Source organism: Oratosquilla oratoria, chromosome 4, assembly GCF_046742065.1.
Source record: "Oratosquilla oratoria isolate Oo_2021 chromosome 4, ASM4674206v1, whole genome shotgun sequence".
NCBI lineage: Eukaryota > Metazoa > Arthropoda > Malacostraca > Stomatopoda > Squillidae > Oratosquilla > Oratosquilla oratoria.
The window spans coordinates 73419011-73441510 of record NC_134780.1 but is presented as its reverse complement, the minus strand read 5'-3'; the positions used below and the strand labels follow the sequence as shown (position 1 = coordinate 73441510).

General features: G+C 37.2%; 2 protein-coding genes across 2 annotated transcripts in view; both read right to left on the bottom strand.

Annotated features, from left to right (window-relative positions):
- The window catches only part of LOC143024563 (uncharacterized), a 1080-nt gene extending 465 nt beyond the window's left edge, over window positions 1-615 (bottom strand). The window contains exon 1 of the mRNA XM_076183375.1: window positions 1-615. This exon is cut by the window's left edge and continues 465 nt beyond it. Coding sequence (XP_076039490.1) covers window positions 1-615 — 615 coding nt within the window.
- LOC143024351 (uncharacterized) overlaps window positions 1-22500 on the bottom strand; it is a 494038-nt gene that overhangs the window by 92315 nt on the left and 379223 nt on the right. The gene's annotated exons all lie outside the window — the stretch shown is intronic.

Sequence of the window (22500 nt, the reverse complement as noted above, 5' to 3'; positions counted from 1 at the left end):
TAGAAAGGCAAGAGCAAGGAGCATTTTCAGTGCCATCCAAACATTTTCGTCTTTCAAATATAACCGTTGCAGTCCATTTTCCTGAATCTTTCTCCAGAGCGATTGTCCCAGGTGAAAGTAACAGCCGTAAAGGTGCGTTTGAGGAAATGCTTCAATGAGTGCAGCTTTGGAAGCTAGTTCAAAGTCGATCTGTACACTTCTTGGAGCAAGTCCAGGTTTCAGTGATTTGATCTCAGTCCACATTTGAGAGTATGTGACTTGTTGCTTATTTGGGAGTAGAACAAAAATGCAGGGAAGCACATTGTTTCGTATCAAAGCATGCACAGTGTACACTTGATAGAAAAGGGATGGTGATACTTTGAATGTACCATCACACATCCAGTGTTCAGAGTCATGTAAGGTCTGAAGAAACTGAACATTTCCACGCCCACTGTCATGGAGCAGGAAGCTACGCTGGTCTGTTGTTTGCCTCAACTTATCAGGTATGAACAGTTCTCCAACATTAGCAGGAGCTGGGGGGTTGTTGTCTGTTGCTTTCCTTTTCCGTCTGATGGTTTGACGCAGATTTGTGGAAGAGCCAACAGTTGCTGCAACTTCTTCATGAACTTCGGCCATTACATCCTGTGCGATTCTTCGTGGTGGATCCCGTGTTGTTACTGCAGCTGTTTTTACAGTGTTTTCCACTCTCCGGACTGCCACTTCCGAAGGGTTTGGTGGATGTGTGTGAACGCCACTGCTCACTGGGTGCTATTGTTGCTCTCGATACTGAAGGCTTGTTGTTAGGCGACCTTTACAACCTGCCTTTTTGCACCTTCAGTTGATGGTTTTTAACTTTGTTTTGTCTTTCCTGTACAGAAAGCCTTCATGGCTTATCATGTCACTTCCTTTTCTTGACTTTATACACTCCATTGTGGGCAAGTTGTCCAAGTCTTAACAATGTGAAGAATAAAAACGTTTCGCTCGTTAGAGCTTTATCAAGTACACGGACATTGGGGCGAACATTTGGAGTACAAATAGTCAGCCGGAGGGACCACGGGGGAAGGTCTCGAGCGAGGGAGGGGAGGGGTGGGTAAGGGGGGCTTCGGGTGATTTCGGCCCAAGGTGATTTCGGCCCGATGATTTCGGCCCAGGGTTTTTCTGAGCCGAAATCGCCGGTGATATATTATTCTTTTAATAATATATTTTCTTTCAATAATAAATAAGTAATAATAGTCCTCCAAATGTTGCTATCATTATTTATTTATCATTGAAAAAAAAATTATTAAAAGAATTTTAAAAAATTACTTATATATCATTTCAAGTAACAATATTTTTTGCACATACTGTGTGAAAATTAAATGAAATTTATGAAACAAATTATCTAAATTGAAATTATACAACTTTCATGTGTGGACTAAGGTAAATGGTGTTATTGTTGCACAAAAAGTTGCCTAACATTGATAACATATTATAACAAGGAGTCTAGGGTTGGGTTGTTCAAAAACTAATTCTGGCGTTAGTTTATCTTGATGTCCATGATGTTTAATGTCAAGATAGATTTAACGCCAAGATAGTGCAAAAATTTGTTTTGAACAACCCAGTCCAGAAGTTCAACATCATTATGAGCATGCAGGAGGGGAGCGCATCGAATGTAGGATGTTTCGGCCACAGACGTTTCGGCCAGAACTCTGCAGGGTAGGACGTTTCGGCCAGTCCTCCAAATGTTGCTATTATTATTTACTTATTATTGAAAGAAAATATATTATTTAAAGAATAAAAAATATATAATTTCAAGTGACAATATTTTTTGCACATACTGCGTGAAAACGAAATAAAATTTATGAAACAAATTATCTAAATTGAAATTATACAGTGCACCAAATGATCTAAATTGAAATTATACAACTTTCATGTGTGGACTAAGGTAAATGGTGTTATTGTTGCACAAAAAGTTGCCTAACATTGATAACATATTATAACAAGGAGTCTAGGGTTGGGTTGTTCAAAAACTAATTCTGGCGTTAGTTTATCTTGATGTTAAAAGTCATGGTAACGCTCTGTGTTACCATGATGTTTAATGTCAAGATAGATTTAACGCCAAGATAATGCCATTTTTTTTTTTTTTTAATAACCCAGTCCAGAACTTCAACATCTTTATGAGTATGCAGGAGGGGAATGTAGGATGTTTCGGCCACTGACGTTTCGGCCAGCAGGGTAGGACGTTTCGGTCAGTCCTCCAAATGTTGCTATTATTATTTACTTATTATTGAAAGAAAATATATTATTAAAAGAATTGAAAAATAAATACTTATATAATTTCAAGTGACAATGTTTTTTGCACGGGTCTACGACAGAACGTCGAAAGACAGAATGTCGAATGGTCAAAATGTCGACACGACAGATGGTCGAATGCGACATCATGTTGGAATATGCATTTCACTGATTATTCAGTCATGTATGCCTTTTATATTAGTGGCACTTGACCAATCATGACTAAAAGAGGTTGTTTGAAGATGGATATTGTTTTAAAGAAAATCTAACTCGGCAATAAAGATCGAATTTCTCAAATCACTCGACCCATTATGGCCGCCAGGCATGATTTTCTTCTTTAACATAACAATGAAGATAAAACAACTTAAACAACAGTCACTTATACCAGTTTTCTTTGTATTGTATTCGAATAAATGTAGTTCAAGAATTTATTTAGAAATTAGAATATTTACTTAATGTACAGTCAAGAATTTTTTTTTCCTCCTTTTTGAGCAACGAAGACTTCTGCCATGTTTTCTTTGTATTGTATTCGAATGAATGTAGTTCAAGAATTTATTTTGAAATTAGAATATTCACTTTATGTATAGTCAAGAAAGTTGATTAGGATTTCAGTATAGTTGTTGAGCGTGAACACAGGTTTGCTTTTTTCGGTCATTTTATGTACATAATCACATCGATATCTGAAGTTTCGACATTTTATCGCAGTTGACATTCTGTCGTTTCGACGTTCTGTCTTTCGACATTGTGCCGTGCACCGTTTTTGCACATACTGTGTGAAAACGAAATTAAACTTATGAAACAAACTATCTAAATTAAAATTATACAGTGCACCAAACCAGTGCACCAAACCAGCTTAAAAGATTATTTTCGCTGGGCCGAAATCACCTGATCCCGGTAAGGGGTGGGGGAAGAACACCAACCCACGGAGGGAGGAAGGATCGGATTTGCCCCAACTTGCGTCCTTTTTGTCCTGCTGTTTTGTCAGATCCTTGATGGTCCTGCTAGAATGTCCCACTACTTGAATATTATTCGGCTCAAGTGTCCGGGTGAGGAGGGAGGTGACGTTGCTGGTTGGTAGGATTAGTCTTCTTGTTGGTTCCTTTTGTTGTTGCCGACCTTCCATTATTTTAATTAATAACCCAAACATTACTATGACCGACGACCGAGCGACCGATCAGTAAATTCACTTCAGTGAACTTATCTCACAAAGTGAACACAAACATGTAAACACGAACAAATAAATATGAGCGATAGAAACATAAGTCTGCGACCTTTTGAGGATATTTCATTCTGAACCTATCTCACAAAGTAAACACAACTGAACACGTAGATACAAACACGAAAACACAAGCAATTGAAACATAAGTCTGCGACCATTCTGACCGGTTGATAGTAAAGTCGCTATTGTTACAGTCGCTGTTATAATGCGGTCGCCATTATGACAGTCGCCGTTTTGAAAGTCGCTCACCTGATTACGTCGCCCTTATGAAGCCGCTATTATGACTGTCGCTGTTTTGACAGTCGCTATTCGGCCCGGATCCCGTACTCTACGTAGTGGTATCGCCTCAGGATACCTTGAAAGGGTCTTCATGAAAGTTAGTATATAATCATTGCCACATTTAGTTTTAGGTAATGGTCCTACTATATCTACAATTACCATAGTAAAGGGTTCCTCTCCTACTGGAATTGGCTTTAAAGGAGCTACTGCTACTGTTTGTTAAATTTGTCTATTACTTTACAAGTATAACAACCGCGACAAAACTGTATTACATCCTTCCTAATTCCGGGCCAATAAAAATGTTGCCAGATACGGTCTAAAGTCTTTCATACACCCATATGTCCTGCAAAGGGACCATCATGCCCTATTCACATAACTTCTTCCCTGTATACCTTCGGCAACATTATTTGCCGTCTTTCAGACCATACTGCATCATCAGTGGGACAGGTACTATCCACCCACCTGCAGAATAGTCACCCGATTCTAAGTAGTATTCCTCCGACAACTCACTACCACTCTCCACTCTTTCATACAGATCCCTCAAGTCGGGGTCACTGAGACTTCTTGCTTCCACCTCCTTCTCTCCCATAAACAAACGAGTCAAGTCATGGAAGTCAACCTCTGTCTCACCTGGGTGCTCTCACCAGGGATTTTTTCCTTCGGGATTCAAACTGTCTTCACATTTAGATTTTCCACATCCTTCCCCTCTCAAGGTCTTTATTGGCCTCACTTGGTCCTTAGACCCTTCTCTCTGTGCGGCCATTGCCCTTGTAACAGCGCAAACCGGCAGTAATGCCGGATGCTCTCTTTCAAATTGTTCGGTTTCTCCCAAAACAATTGGTATATCTGACATTATGAGTGTGGAGTACATCTTCCCACCTATGCTAAGTCATTCCCCATAATGACTTCAACGACACCGGTACTCATGAGGGCCACTACTTTGGCGGCCTCCTTTTCTTCCTCTCCATGGACCTTATCCTCTGTATGGGTGTCTTTTCTACTTACTACCGCTATTGGCTTAACGCTCTCTATCTCTCTTCTCCTCTTCCAACAATCCCTCGCTAGGTGACCTACTTTCCTGCAGTAGGAACATGACACGCTCTGTGATGACTTAGTATAGTCACCCTTTTTTATCTCTATGGACTTCGTAGGTTTATTAATTGCCTTGGAGAAACTGAGAATTTCCCTGTAGTAGGATTTAATATATCATACTTATCTGCTAAAATTGTAGCCTCTTCAACTTTGAGACTTATTTCTCCTGAAGGTATAATGACACCTCTTTAAGGATGGATCTCAGATACTCTTATACCAAGATTAACACAGCCAGATTCTTAAATCTTCGTTTATGTTACGGGATCTTAACCATTGGTCCCATAGCATTCTTTTATCTCTACTAAATTCAACGTGTGAGATATTAAATTGCTTCCTAAAATTCCTAAATTTCACCCTATAAACTTCAGGTACTAACTCACAGGCTTGTTGGATGGCTGTTTTAATGATCTCATAATTTTTGGCTTGTGAATCTTCCAGAGCACTGTATACCCTTAACTGTTTACCCCTGAGGCTTGTTCGCAACATTGCAGGCCAATTATTCTTCGGCCATTGATAATCTTCCGCCATTCCTTCGAACATTCTCAAGTATCTACCTGTGATTCATCAAATTCAGGAAGCAATTAGGCGTTTTTCACCACATAAAAACATAAGTTTTTCACTACATCAAAGCTTGAAATTTAATGTTTTCGTTCTCTACCTAGCTTTCTCAGTTTCTTCCCTTTTTGCTTCAGCTTTTACTCTAGCTATCTGTAATTTCAACTGCAATTCTCTTAATCGAGATTCAGGGTTTCGAGGTTCACCATTCTCCCCATTCTCTTCCCTTTCTTCCTCATTCTCTGAAATGACAGACTCTCTTTCTGTTCTTCCTTCATCTCTCGTCGCCCCACTTTCATCTCGATTCAGCACCATAGTTACCACAGTGCGCACTAATTCTTCTTTATTCGCATCATGGGAGTGATCAGCCCCTAGACATCGTGCCACCAGCTTCAACTCGGGTATGGTAAGACCTTGAAGTACCCTCTCTGTGGGTTGTCTCATTACAAATTCCCATACCTACTTTTCGTTTGACAACCTCATCTTCTCACACTTGTAATCCTATCTAATACTAAAATTCTCGTTGTCAACTTTTTCAATTTACCGTTAAATCCTGGCAGGATCGCCAATTATGTTACAAGTCTTACGAGTACATTTTAATTGTAACGTAAGATATTCTAAGATGATATGAATGATTCCCCAAGGTCCTATATCTTTGGGATATCTGCTCGTAGAATAAAATTGTACAAGGTCTTCATTCAATTTTGCGTCATCATGAAAATTGAAAAAAGTGAAATAAATGGAAAATTTAACATTATTCATTAAAGTTAACAGGAATGACAAGATAATTATAACAAAGGACATATAATTGAATCAAGGATTTACAAACAAATTCTAAACAAGATTCCAAGTTCTTAAACACTATTTTTAACGGGGATGAATGAGAAATAGTTACCAAGAGTTTCGCTGTCCAGGCTTCCCGCGTCACTGCCATAGACTTAACACATAATATCCTAATCAATAATTGAGTTAAAATATATAAACAGGGGAAGGAACAGACTTACATTAACACAGCCGAGGAATCTCCGCTACCACGACCTCTCTATTGGACTTTTTAATTCTTTCTAACTTCCACGCGCGCAGAGTGCCCCTCTCACAGAACAAACTCACCCCTGATTGGCCCATAGAATCAGCGTCTACGGAGTTTGCACCTAATTGTCCAAGACAGACTAAACGTATTTGCACGCACGCTAGCGAAGCTACTCGTGCAAATACGACGAAAATGTATTACACAATACCTTGAACTAATACATAATTTACATAACATCAACAGAAAAACATAATAATAATTCAGCTTGACATGTTTACAGCATAGTACACAAAAATGATAATGCATCTTACAGAGGTAAGCATGATTCAATAGAACATTAAGACGTCGACCCAAAATGTTTGAATATTTCCCTACACTTGACGTCCAGAATGTAACTCTCAATTCTCGTCCGTTAGATAACTGACGTGATTTCACAAAAATCAATAACTATATTACAAAGGATTACAAAGGCGGAGCATGCCGACAGGAGACCTTTTGGTCCATATCGAGGTCAGATGCGAAAAAATATAATAATGATAAATAGATAAATAAATAAATTAATAAATGAAAATTATAATAATATCAATAATGAATAAAAGACACAAATCAATGCATAGGTATAGTTAAATATTAAACAAACAGGTAAATAGCAAATAAAAATAAATTGACATATAACTAATAATAAATGAGAATCAAGCAAATAATAATAAACAAACAGACAAACGATAACAAAATAAATAAACAAATAATATAAAATGAATGATAGTCATTACAGCATCTTGCTTAGGTGCTTATCTAAATGACTCTTAAAACTTCGAACTGAACTACATTGCACTACCTCTGAAGGAAGTTTATTCCATTCATACATTACTTATATAGGATACTCATATATGTAACAATATATATATATATATATATATATATACATATATATATATATATATATATATATATATATATATATTTGCACACACACACACACACACACACACACACACACACACACACACACACACACACACACACACACACACACACACACACACACACACACACACACACACACACACACACACACACACACACACACACACACACACACACACACACACACTTCCCCCCTCCTTCCCCCTAACCTGTGGGGTCCCCCAGGGTACCAAGATGGGTCTCCTATGCTTCCTCATCCTTATTAATGACACCCTCATGGACACTCCTCACAGATGGAAATATGTGGATGACAGCACCGTAGGCATCCCCATCAACACCAGGCTGCCTGATTACGCACCACTACAAAGCATCCTGAACGAGCTCATGACGTGGACGGAAGACAACAACGTCACAATCAACACCAACAAGACCGTAGTGATGCACTTTTGTACCGCCACACAGGCGGTGGCTCCTCCACAACTTTCATTTGGGCCCCCACCCCCTCCAACTGGTCCAATCCACCAAGATCTTGGGCATCACACTCGATGATCAGTTAAATTGGAACCAACATGTCACCAACATAGTCAGGACAGCGTCCTACAAACTGTATATGCTGAGCAGGTTAAAATCATTAGGAACACCTACATCTGAGCTACAGGAGGTCTACAAAACTTTCATACTCCGCACCCTCATGTATGACTCACCAGCCTGGTCCAGCTCACTCACCCTCACACAGAGACAAAAGTTGGAGAGGGTACAAAAGAGAGCGTGCAGGATTATCCTGGGCGTGGAGTACAGTGGTTACGACCACGCTCTTACCACCCTTACTCTATCTAGGGTGTCACAACGGCACGGTGAGGCACTGAAGAAATTTGGGGAAAGCCTGCTTTCCCACCCTAGACACCGTCACTTCCTCCCTTCCGATGCTCCACCAACTCGCCACGCCACTAGACACAGAAATAGGCTCGTACCAATCAAAGCGCCAAGGACTGACCGCTACAAATACAGTGCCATCCCATCCATTGTGCACACAATCAACTCTATGTAAACTTGTACCGTGTATATACTCTAAGATTTATATTTTTAATCAGCTTTTGTAATGTATTATTGTCAGTGTACTACTGCAATCGAAATAAACCTTTTATTATTATTATTATTTTTATTATCACACACACACACACACACACACACACACACACACACACACACACACACACACACACACACACACACACACACACACACACACACACACACACACACACACACACACACACACACACACACACACACACACTAACACACACTAACACACACACATACACACACACACACACACACACACACACACACACACACACACACACACGCACACACACACACACACACACACACACACACACACACACACACACACACACACACACACACACACACACACACACACACACACACACACACACACACACACGGCTAATAATGAGCTCTGAGCTCACTGCCGTAGGATGGTGCCTGGCTGTCTCGACAAGAGGCTGCAGCAGATCCGTGGTGAATACACACACACACACACACACACACACACACACACACACACACACACACACACACACACACACACACACACACACACACACACACACACACACACACACACACACACACACACACACACACACACACACACACACACACACACACACACACACACACACACACACATATATATATATATAAGTATATATATATATATGTATATATATATATATATATACATATATATATATATATATATATATATATATATATACATATATATATTAATCACAAAGATCCCACAGTCGGAATAATAGGAAACTATAGAAGAAAGTGTAACTTCTATATTTCGGCTAATAGCTATAGCCCTCTTCAGTTCCCACCACACAACCCTCTTTTAAAGATGTTTTAAAAATCTCCTATTGTAACTCCATCAGTCCCTCTTTTAAATCAATTCCCAACAAACGTCTCTCAGTTGCCTACCATTACCCCAGGAGTGTATAGCCTTCCTTGTAAAGATTGTGATTTAGTGTACCTTGGTCAGACCGGAAGGGATCTTAACACCAGGTTAATGGAGCACAAAAGATCCATTAGGTACGCCTAAGAAAATTCCGCTGTGTTCCAATACGTCAGTACCAAAAATCAGTCTTGACTGGGACAATGCCAAAATTTTGTTTAAGTCCAATTGTAGCTTTAGAAGAAAAACTGTTGAATCAGCCTTAATCGAGAATGTCCGAACTTGAATATCTCCAAAGGTCAATGGTCCCCGGACATAATCTCACGGCTAGCTGTGTGTCGCTTAGTTAAGAATGATCACCTCCTGACCCCGCTTCCAGCCCGCTTCCCTCCTGACCTCACACCTCCACCCACACATCCCCTTACCTCTGACTCCGCCAAGCGTGACGGATTATCCTATTTTAACTCAGCGTGCTCCCCTTCCACTCACACCTCAATTGTACTTATGTCTCTGCAAATTCCTGTAATCTGTACTTTCCTGAAGAGAGCTATAGAAATTAGCCGAAATATAGAAGTTACACTTTCTTCTAAGTTTCCTTTTAATCCAACTGTGGGTTCTTCGTGATTATTATTGACAAATGTGCCACAACATTTTGTCTAAGTGATATATATATATGTATATATATATATATATATATATATGTATATATATACATGTATATGTATATACATATGTATATATATACATATATATACATATATATATATATATACATATATATATACTTTAATGGCACACATGTTTTACTTAGATTTAGAATGAAATCTGGTGCTGACGTTTAGCAATGATAATGCCAATTTGTGGGGCGGTCTATGATAAACACTAATGTCATCTTCAAAGTGTAGTTTTTATATGTACTTATTTTTCAAATGCAATCATAGCTGAGATACTTGCTGCTCATAAGTAGGTAGTGCTGAATAGTAAAATGTTCATTCAAATGATACCTGAAATTGAATTTGTCTAGCAACCCTGCTGCTTTTACTTGATGCTTGATTTGATTATACACCCCTCCCATTGGATTAATGTATCCATCTGTACAAAGAAATCAGTGGTTTCTGATTCAATACAAACATCCTACGATTGAATTTTACATTTGAATGTTTGAACTTTTCATGCTAGATGATATCGTATGTGTTACCCTGCATTTGTTTATTGAGTTTATGTACTTCATAAAATATGTCTAACATAGCCGCAGGCGGGATTCTTCAGTGCCTCAACACTCTGTGAAATAAAGGTTGTTTTCTGAAAGGATTGCACTCAGGGAAACGAGTAAGCATCAATCCACAGAGGAGAGATGGTCGGATCCTGCTTTCTCACAGAATCCTGAGTTTTTGGCTCTCCCTTTAGCAAAGCTAACAGTGGTTATGACACTGTTCATAACCTCACGAAGACCTGGTTCGATGTTTTTTGCAGCAAAAATTTTTCTGTGAAAAAAATGCGAATAGAAATAGCACAAAGAACAGTTTCTTTTATTCTCTACACGTCTCCTTTGAGCCTCTTGTCACTGCTGCGGCACCATCAGTTTGCCCAGTTGACACTATACAGTACTTCCTCATAAATCCATCCTATGTTCTAAATACCTTTTCTGCCTTTGTTGTCGTCTTTACAAACAAAAACTAATTTCGTCCTTCTAGTCATAACAGACACATACATCCATTTTGGATACGTTGGTTGGTTTATCCAGTTGAATACCAAAGTCATGAAGACGTGCAGTTCACTGCAAATGTAAAGCTTTAGACACAGAGAAGATATGCTGTTTTACAGGGTTATTTGATACTGGAAATTTTCCTCATCCCCTGCACATGGCAAAATGCAATTCTCCTCAGCTGTATGAGGCACCTCCTGTTGATTAAATTTCTTTTGTCCACAGTAACGGGCAAACTACATTCCGACTTGTGTTAGTCCTTTTGTTTGATGCACAAAATACCTTGCACTATCCATGTAAGCTATATCTTGTTTTTGTTTAGAAATGTCTATACAATGTGACTCACATCAGACAGCAACTAAGAGCAAACCACGCAGTGTAGTTGGGTAGCACCTTTGCTTGAGGGGCAAACCATGAAGACAACGGTAATGTAAATCTCGTTACTTTTCCAAATTTTTACTGAACTTGCAGTACCAATTGAGTTTCTCTTCTTCTTTCTCATCCTCAGAAAGACCTGTTACATTTCTCTCAAAGTTTCGAGTTTAATCTGCAACCTTTTGGTGTAAAGATGATGTCACAAAGATATATACGATTATGACCTCACCGGACTCCTGAATGGTCTTTATTGGGCCTTTGGGGTCCGCAGAGCCATTTGTTGCAAAATCTTGACATAAAAGATGTTATAGCTCAAGCTGGATCCATGCATGAATTTACATATATAAAAGAGACCTTTTTCGCTTAAAATTAGGGTGACCGTGTCAAATTATGTGCACACCCTAAACTCCTCCCAAACTCATCTAAAAGCCATTCTCCCTACCATCTTGTCTCTTCATGGATAAGGACCTGACATTTCCCCTACTTCATTATATGGCGGCCTCCCATCCCAAATGTCCCTCATTCACTCGAGAAATTGGCGACGAAGACACGAACCTCCCTTCAGGTCGCGTCATTCCCCTATGGTACATTTACAATCACTCTCCTTACTCTCCTAACATTTGCGTCTGGGGTATTGGCTCTATGTTATTGTGGCAAAGTAGCATGCAGCTGATACTTTAGGGTCTATATGGGGCGCCCCTACGGACCAGAGCCACACATCATTTTGTCTGTGATAGAGGAAAACTCTGCACATAGAGAAATGATGACACTTTTATACTACGACTGTCCCTCCGTTATGCTGTCCCCCAACCCCTTGTTACTGTCCTGTACCATTTCTCTGAATATTCATTTCCTTTTTTCGCCTACCTACCCTGTGGTGGGGGAAAAGAATACTGCCACCAAGTATTTCCACTTGAGTCGTAAAAGGCGACAATAAAGGGACGGGGGATGGGATTAGGAGTCCTACTACCTGTAGCCCCAAAAGGGGACATTTCTAAACAAGAAAGAAAAGGCATAAGAGGGTCTGGGAGTTTTCCAACCAGTACCCTAAGATTTGGGTCTTTTAATGTGCGTGGATGTGGTACAGATGAGAGTAAAAGGGAAGAGATAGGCAGTATGTTTGTGAGAAGAAAGATGGATGTACTTGCTTTGAGTGAAACTAAAATGAAAGGAAAGGGCAACTGTGAGTTTGGGAGTGTAGCTGGGAGGTACTCAGGAGTGAAGAGGGGACGAGGGAGAGAAGGGATGGCTATACTAGTAAGTGAAGAGATAAGTAAGCGGGTAGTGGAGTGGAAGGAGGTGTCATTAAGGTTGATGTGGATGAAGGTGAAGCTGGGAAAAGAGATGTGGGTTTTTGTAAGTGCGTATGGACCTGGTAGTGAGAAGAACTTAGAGGAAAGGGAGGCATTTTGGGTAGATATAAATGAGTGCATAGAGGGATTAGGGAGAAATGTCAATGTAGTTGTATTGGGAGACCTAAATGCTAGGGTAGGAAATGAACCAATTGGCGGAGTGATTGGGAAGTATGGAGTTCGAGGCAAAAATCGTAGTGGAGAATTGTTGGTGGAGATGTGTCTTGAAAGAGAGTTGATGATGGCAAATGCAGTGTTTGAGAAGAAAGTCAAGCATAAGTACACATGGGAGAGGGTTGTGTATGGAAGGGTGGCAGATAGAGCGTTAATGGACTATATAGTGGTGACCAGGAGTATGGTAGGAAGAGTTAAGGATGTACATGTTCTAAGGGGAGAGAGTGGGGGAATATCAGATCATTTCCCGGTGGAAGGTAAATTGAGAGTGGAGAATAGGTGGAGAAAGAGGAAAAGGGCAGAAGGTAGGGAGGTACTTAGAGTGAACCGCTTAAATGAGGAAAAAAGGAGAATAAGTATAAGAAGAAGTTGAGAGAGGAGTGGGAGAGAGTAAAGGATAGAGTAGAACTAGGAGTGGAGGAGGAATAGGGATGGTTCAAGGAGGGAGTCATAAGGTGTGCAAAGATGGTGTGTGGAACAAGGAGGGCGGGAGGAAATAGAAAGAAGGATAGTGGGTGGTGGGATGAGGAAGCAAAGAAGGGTGTAGAAGAAAATAAGCAGGCATTCATAGATTGGCTACAAATTAGGACGAGGGAATCGTATGAGAGGTACAAAGTAAAGAGAAAGGAAGTTAAGCATAAGATAAGGAAAGCAAAGTGGAGAACAGATGTGAAATGGGGAAAGAGTATGACAGAAATTTTTTGAAAGTAATAAAAAGATGTTTTGGAAGGAAGTTAAAAGAGGAAGAGGAGGCGAATCAAGTAGAGAAGAAAAGGTAAAAGGTGCAGATGGAGAGATGATAATGGAAGAGAAGGCAGTGAGAGGAAGGTGGGCAGAGTATTTTAGGGAGTTGCTAAATGTGAAGGAGGATAGGGAAGGAAAGGTAGTTGCAGTGGGAAGCGCTAAGAAAATGAGAGTGATGCGTGAGGAAAATGGAGGAGAAATAGAGAAGGATGAAGTGAAAGCAGCTGTTAAGATGATGAGAGCAGGTAAGGCACCTGGGTTAGATGGATGCCATGCAGAATGTCTGAAGAAAGGAGGTACAGTTATGGTGGACTAGCTGGTGTGGTTATTTAATGTTTGTTTAAGAGAGGGTAGAGTGCCAGAGGACTGAAGGAGTGCCTGTATGGTTCCGCTTTACAAGGGAAAGGGGGACAAGTGTGAGTGTAGTAGTTACAGAGGGATCAGCTTGTTGAGTGTAGTTGGGAAGGCTTATGGGAGGGTCTTGATTGAGAGGATTAGGAGAGGAACAGAGGGAGTAATTGGTGAGGAACAGTGTGATTTTAGGACAGGTAGGGGATGTGTAGATCAGATTTTTGTGGTAAGACAGATATGTGAGAAAGCTATAGGAAAAGGCAAGGATGTTTTTTGGGCCTTTATAGATCTGGAAAAGGCTTACGGCAGGGTAGACAGGAAGGCACTGTGGGAGGTACTGCGGATATATGGGATAGGAGGAAAGCTGTTAAGAGCAGTCAAGAGTTTTTATGAGAGTAGTAGAGCTTGCGTTAGGATTAGAAATGGAGAGAGTAAATGGTTTGAGGTAAAGGTGGGACTTCGTCAAGGGTGTGTTATGTCGCCCTGGCTGTTCAATTTTTACATGGATCGGGTGGTGCGAGAGGTGAATGCCAGGGTACTGCACCTTCGCCAAAGGCTGTACATAGCTTACGAGAAGCACATGGTGCACTTGTACCAAGTTTAAACTCATAGAACAGACAAGCACGAATTACCAATCTTTATTATCAGTCATGTTGAGGGCTCTGAAATGAGAAATAAAGTTATATTAGTTATGTAATAAAATAATAACTGAATCATTCAACAATATACTTGTCAATACAAGTTGCCTTCTGTATACTTATGCTTGTTAGTAATTAAACAGCTGGGCCAGAAATAAGTTACCAAAAGTCGGCAAAAACTATTTCGAGCACCTTATATACATACATACATACATACATACATACATACATACATACATACATACATACATACATACATACATACATACATACATACATACATACATACATACATACATATATATATATATATATACATATATATACATAAATATATATATACATATATATATATAAATACATATATATATACATATATATATGTATATATATATATATATATACATATATTGTATATATATATATATATATATGTGTGTGTGTGTATACATATATATGTATATATATATACTATATATATACCTATATATATATATACATATATATATACTGTATATATATTATATATATACATATATATATATATATATGTATATATATATATATATATATATATATATATATATATATATATATATATATATATATACATCTTCTTCAGAGGAATGTTACTCTGAGAATAAAGCTGGCAGTATACATAGTTGGTTGATTCCGCATTCCCTCTTTGTGGGGGTCCGTTGGAGTTTACAATTAATTATTGAGTGAGATGTTGTTCTATAATATGTCATAATGTTACAATTTATAATTTCATAAGTATAATATGACTTGTGTTAAACCAATAAACCATGATGATGCGAAATGTAATTAAAACTAATAAACTAGAAATCGAACAGTTGTATGTGTGGTAATAGAGTGTCTGAGGTGTCTTAGTATGTGGCGAAATGTCACATTTTATGATAATATGGGAATAGTGTGATTATGTTGTGAGAAGAAACACATATTAACAGAACAGAAATTATGAAACATTTGTATGTGATACAAAATATGTGATACAAGTTAGATTTGAACAAAAGAGGGGAAGGATGGAATAGATTAAACTAATTAAATAAAATGTAGCGGAATGTCATGTTTTATGATAATATGAGTATAGTGTGACCATGATATGAAAAGAAACTCGCATTACCAGAACAGAAATCAACATGCTCACCCTCTTCTCATATTATCATAAAATGTGAGATTTCGCCACATTTTAGGACAAATACTGATTAGGGCAAATGCTGATTATTTCAATTCTGATAGAATTTGGGGAGAAAAGTTACACGTATCAATATAACTCAATGGAAAATGTACCGCACGAAAAATGTGAAAACGGTATTTTTTAATGTATCAATTCAAAATTACATTATAATTTTTTCCTTTTTCTTGTTGCTGCGGGCAAATGCTGATTGTTTTAATTTTGATAGAATTTGTGGAGAAAAGTAACACGTATCAATATAACTCAATGGAAAATATAACGCATGAAAAATGTGAAAAACGTATTTTTTTTAATGTATCAATTCAAAATTACAGTATTTTTTTTTCTTTTTGCTTGTAAATCAATTTTGCAGAAATAACAAATCAAAAGTTGATCATTTTCTTTTCTGTTTATGACAGTATTTGTAAAATAGCAATTCAACGTTTAATTGTTCGTGAATAATCCCTAATCTAATACCTAACTTTAACCCTTAACCCTAACCAAAATATTATTTTAAATGAAATATAGCTTTAAACACTCCCCCTCCCAGATGTGCGGCCCCCTACCCGAAGGTTGGGGAATCCTAGTTTGAAAATACATGCATACACAAACACAAATATCATGTGCACATACTTTTGCGTGCGTGCGTGTGTGTGTGTGTGTGTGTGGATTGACAATAAATGTCTACAGCTATAAGGTGAAGAAATGTATCTACTTTATTTATCTTCAGAATGTATATGGTCATAGGGGTTTATTTGGAAAAAACCTAGGAAGAATTTGTAAATAATAAATTTCCGCCGCACTAGAATTAAATGAAAATAAGCAATATTTCAACATTTGTTAAAATCATACAATCATTTAACATTTGAATGATTTTTTCTTACAAAAGCTATCATGGTTTGTGGCAACATTAATTTCACAAATATAAAAACTATTTATGAACACATACAATGGTTTGTTTGGTTATATTGATTTTTATTTTACAAAAATAATAACTTAAGGGGGGACTATAGTAGTGGCGTGTTCCCTCACCGTAAACCACCTAGCATTAACCCTTAACCCTAACCAAGATATTTTTTAAATTAGATATATCTTTAAATACTCCCCCTCCCAGGTATGCGCCCCCCCTCCCAAAATTGGGAGACCCTAGTTTGAAAATACGTGCATACACAAACACAAATATCATGTGTACACATTCTTTTGTGTGCGTGTGCATGTGCATGTGTGTGTGTGTGTGTGTGTGTGTGTGTGTGTGTGTGTGTGTGTGTGTGTGTGTGTGTGTGTGGATTGACAATAAATGTCTACAGCTGAAAGGTGAAGAAATGTATCTAGTTTACTTGTCTTCAGAATATATATAGTTATAGGGATTTATCTGCAAAAACGTAGGATTTTATGAATTTACTATTTCCGCCCGCACTAAAATTAAATTAAAATAACCAATAATTCAAGATTTTGTAAAATTATACAATCATATTCCATAAACATGCTTTCTTCTTACAAAAGCTATCATGATTTGTGGCAACATTAATTTCACAAATGGAAATAATATTTATGGATACATACAATGGTTTGTTTAATCATAATAATTCTTAAGTCACAAAAAATACTACGCGACTTCAGGGGATACTACATAAACCTCCTAACTTTAACCCTTAACCCCAACCAAAATTTTTTTTCGAAATGAAATATAGTTATCTAAGTACCTGGAGTAATAGGGTATCAGAATATATATGGTTATGGGGGTCTATCTCTAAAACCCTAGGAGGAGTTCGTGTACAAACAAACAAACAAATAAACGATTAGACAGACAGACAGAGGCTACTACTTTATTATGATATACATTACATACATACATACATATATATATATATATATATATATGTATATATATATATGTATATATACATATATATATATATATATATATATATATATATGTGTGTGTGTGTGTGTGTGTACAACACTGAATGGGTCCCAGTGATTAGAGATACATTTTAACAACCACAACTGGGTCTCCCGATGATGATGCCTTAGAATTATAGTGCGTTGTGTTTGTTAAAATGTATCTCTAATCACTGGGACCCATTCAGTGTTGTACAAATACTTTCCCGCGTTTGTATACTTCCAATTATACTATCATGTAAGTGTATGTGACTCGAGCATACAAATATATAAGAAAGCTTGCGCTCAATTTATATATCTCTTGATGGAGTAGTTGGTTAGTTACTACGGCACTTGTCATATGATCGCTGAGTTCGAGTCCTCGGCAGTACCATATTTCAATTTCTGCATGTGGCACCATTGGGTCTCCCGATGATGATGGCTTAGAATTAAAGTTGTAGTTGTTAAAATGTATATATACATATATATATATATATATATATATATATATATATATATATGTGTGTGTGTGTGTGTGTCTGTGTGTGTGTGTGTGTGTGTGTGTGTGCAAACTGTTATTTCAAGAACTGTCTAGTTTCTGCAACCGGGATTTATTGATAATGGGTGATTTCAATTTTACTGACATTGATTGGATGACCCTTGAACATGACCATATAGGTAGTCGCTTGATTGATTTTCTTGGTGACAATTACTTAATTCAGCATGTAAAAGAGCCCACAAGATATGGAAACTTACTCGATTTATTGATCACTAGCCGCGAAAGCATGGCAACTGATGTAGAAGTCGGTGAATCTGTTGCAAATAGCGATCACAACTTAGTCAGATTCAAACTCCTAAACAATTTTAGAATAGATACTTGTGCTTCTAAAATACCCGATTTCAGTAAAGCTCAGTTCATAGAACTACGTCAGGAGCTTCAGCTTACAGATTGGGAGGCAAAATTAAACGAAAGGCCTGTAGATCAGATGTGGGAAATATTTCAATATACGCTCACTAAGATGATTCAAACTTACATTCCTTTTAAGGACAGACGTCCCCCAAATCAGGCTCGCCCAAAGTGGCTCGACAAAGAAACTGAAAAAAGTATTGCTAAAAAGAGACAGGCTTATAAGAAATATAAGTGCTCGGGTGCATCTAATGACTATGAAAGTTATGTATCAATACAGAGAGATTTAAAAAAGACAATAAGAAAAAGAAAACGACAATACGAAATGAACATCGCTGATAAATCCAAAGAGAATCCCAAAGAATTCTATAGTTACATTAGAGATAAAAAGGTTGTTAGGAATCACATTGGTCCACTATTATCTGCTGACGGTCAACTTGAATATTCAAATGAAGGAATGTGTAATATCTTAAACAATTATTTTAGCTCGGTATTCGTAAACGAAACACCTCAAAGTGAATTCCAAACTGAAACCTGTGAAAAGTCTGGGGTAAACTTACTCACTACGGTAAATATAACAAAAGAAACAATTAAAAGGTGTATAGACAAACTCAAAGTTAATAAAACACCAGGGCCTGACGGTTGGCATCCAAGAATCTTAAAGGAAATGAAAAATGAGATTGTTGTTCCATTAGAAATTATTTTCAAGAAATCCATCATATCCGGAGATGTCCCAAGAGAATGGAAGCTAGCTAACGTTACTCCCATATTCAAAAAAGGTGACAAAAAGAAACCAAATAACTATAGGCCTATTAGTTTGACTTCGATCGTAGGAAAAATAATGGAAACTATCATCAGAGATGCTATCGAATATCATTTAGAAAGTAACCGTTTGATAAATGATAGCCAACATGGTTTCAGACGGAAACGTTCTTGCGTGACTAACTTACTCGAATTCTACAACACAGTTATCTCGAATTATGACAAAAGAAACAATATAGATTTAATATATCTAGACTTTGCAAAAGCTTTTGATACCGTCCCACACGAAAGGCTACTTACTAAATTAGCTTTGCATGGAATAAGTGGTAGCCTATTAGGTTGGACTAGTAATTGGTTGAAAGGTCGAAAACAGAGAGTTGTTTTAAATGGAAAAACTTCTGGATGGAAAAGTGTTGCAAGTGGAGTTCCTCAGGGTTCCGTTCTTGGGCCACTTCTATTCATAGTATATATAAATGATATAGACCATGGACTAAAATCTACTGTTTCCAAATTTGCTGATGATACAAAACTGTGCGGAGTGGCAAATGATCACTCAAACCAATTAGATATTCAAGAAGATTTAGATAAATTACAGCAATGGTCTGAAAAGTGGCTAATGAAATTTAACACAAGTAAATGCAAGGTAATGCACATAGGTAAAAATAACAGCAAGTACGATTACAAGTTATTTGGAAATTCGTTAACAAAAGTGGATAGTGAAAAAGATCTCGGCGTAATTATCAGTAACGACCTCAAATCATCCAAGCAGTGTATTTCAGCCTCTGAGAAAGCAAATAAGATTCTGGGATTGATTGCGCGATCTTTTGATTTCAAAAGTCCATCACTCATTAACAAGCTATATAAATCGTTAGTTCGTCCACATTTGGAATATGCTGTTTCCGTATGGTCACCGAATCTCATTAAAGACATTGACAGACTGGAAAAAGTACAACGGCGAGCCACAAAGCTGATTCCAAATATCAAAAATAAATCATACGAAAATCGACTTAAGCACATGAATCTGTTTTCCCTAAAAAAACGTAGACTCAGAGGTGACTTGATACAGGTCTTTAAGATTTTAAAGGGAATTGACAACATCAAAAGTGACAAAATTTTCACATTGAATGAGAATCAGACAAGAAACAATGGTCTCAAACTGTCCGGAAATAGATTCAATTTGGAAGTAGGTAGAAACAACTTTGCCAACCGTGTAGTTAATGAATGGAATAAACTTCCTGCACAGGTAGTGCAATGTAGTTCAGTTCGAAGCTTTAAGAATCATTTAGATAAATACCTAAGTAAGATGCTGTAATGATTATAATTTATGTTATATTATTTGTTTTTGTTTTGTTATAATTTGTCTGTCTGATTTTCATTTATTATTAGTTATATGTCAATTTATTATCAATTACTATTTACCTGTTTGTTTGTTATTCAATTATACCAATGCATTTATTTATGTATTTTAATTGTTATTTACATTGTTATAGCTTTAATTTATTATTAATATGATTTTTTTTTTTTTTTTTTTTTTTTTTTTTTTTTTTTTGCATCCGACCTAGATATGGATCAAAAGGTCTCCTGTCGGCATGCTTTGCCTTTGTAATCCTTTGTGGTTCATGTGTGTGTGGTTCATGTGGTTGAATATACCGCTAGATTGGTTTCCCTCTCTAACACAAGAAATACGTTAGAGAGGGAAACCAATCTAGCGGTATATTCAACCACATGAACCATTTTAACCACCCAGTTGACTGGGATAACGCTAAAGTCATCACATACAACAACAACATAACAGAAAGAAATTTAATTGAATGCAGTTTGATCAAATCTAGTAAGGGGATAAATGTTAATCTTCATCAAGGTTTGTACAAATTAGATAGTTTTATTTCTCATGAAATTTCATTTTTTTTTTTAATGATAATATAAATTATGAGCAGTTGTCCCATACTTGTTGGTTACCAGGACGGTCCAAACGTCCGTCACGTGTACTTCTTCCACTACCTCTCCGAATGCCCTCTTCACTATGTCATATATTCTGTACCTTGTTTCTTCACTTTATAATTCCTTCTTTGTATCTGCACTGAAGATGTAATTATACGAAAGCGCTCTGCTTCGTTAGTTTACTTTTCCTAGTGGCTACTTACGCATATACATATATATATATATATATATATATATATATATATATATATATATATATATACATATATATATACATATATATGTATATATATGTATATATACACATATATTTGTATATATATGTAGTATATATATATATATATATATATATATACACATATACATATACATACACACACACACACACACACACACACACACACACACACACACACACACACACACACATATATATATATATATATATATATATATATATATATATATACATATATATATATACATATTGATTTAAACTATGACAAATGTAACTGAAGGCGGAGAAAATATACGAGGAATAATGGAATGATGAAAACAAACGGACAAATGTTCCGAACACGACGACCTTTCCCAGGCACCCTGTGAGGTGATATGTATGTGTATAAAATGTCCATGTTATACTTTTGTGTTATGCTTTGTGATCAAGACCCTAAGGGTCGAAACGTTAAGGCAGTAAAATTCTTCCATTATTCCTCGTATATTTACTCCGCCTTCAGTTACATATATAAATATATACTTATATATATATATATATATATGTATATATATACATATATATACATATATATATATATATATATATGCGTGTGTGTGTGTGTGTGTGTGTGTGTGTGTGTGTGTGTGTGTGTGTGTGTGTGTGTGTGTGTGTGTGTGTGTGTGTGTGTGTGTGTGTGCGTGTGTGTGTGTGTGTACGTGCGTGTGTGTGTGTGTGTGTTTATGTGTGTGTGTTTGTGTGTGTGCATGAATTTTATGTGAGTGCGTGTGTGTGTGTGTGTGTGTGTGTGTGTGTGTGTGTGTGTGTGTGTGTGTGTGTGTGTGTGTTGTGTTACTCTACAATGGAATTAGTAGTCCAGCCAGGCTTTTGAGAAAGCCAGGAAATTAGGTTCCCAGCT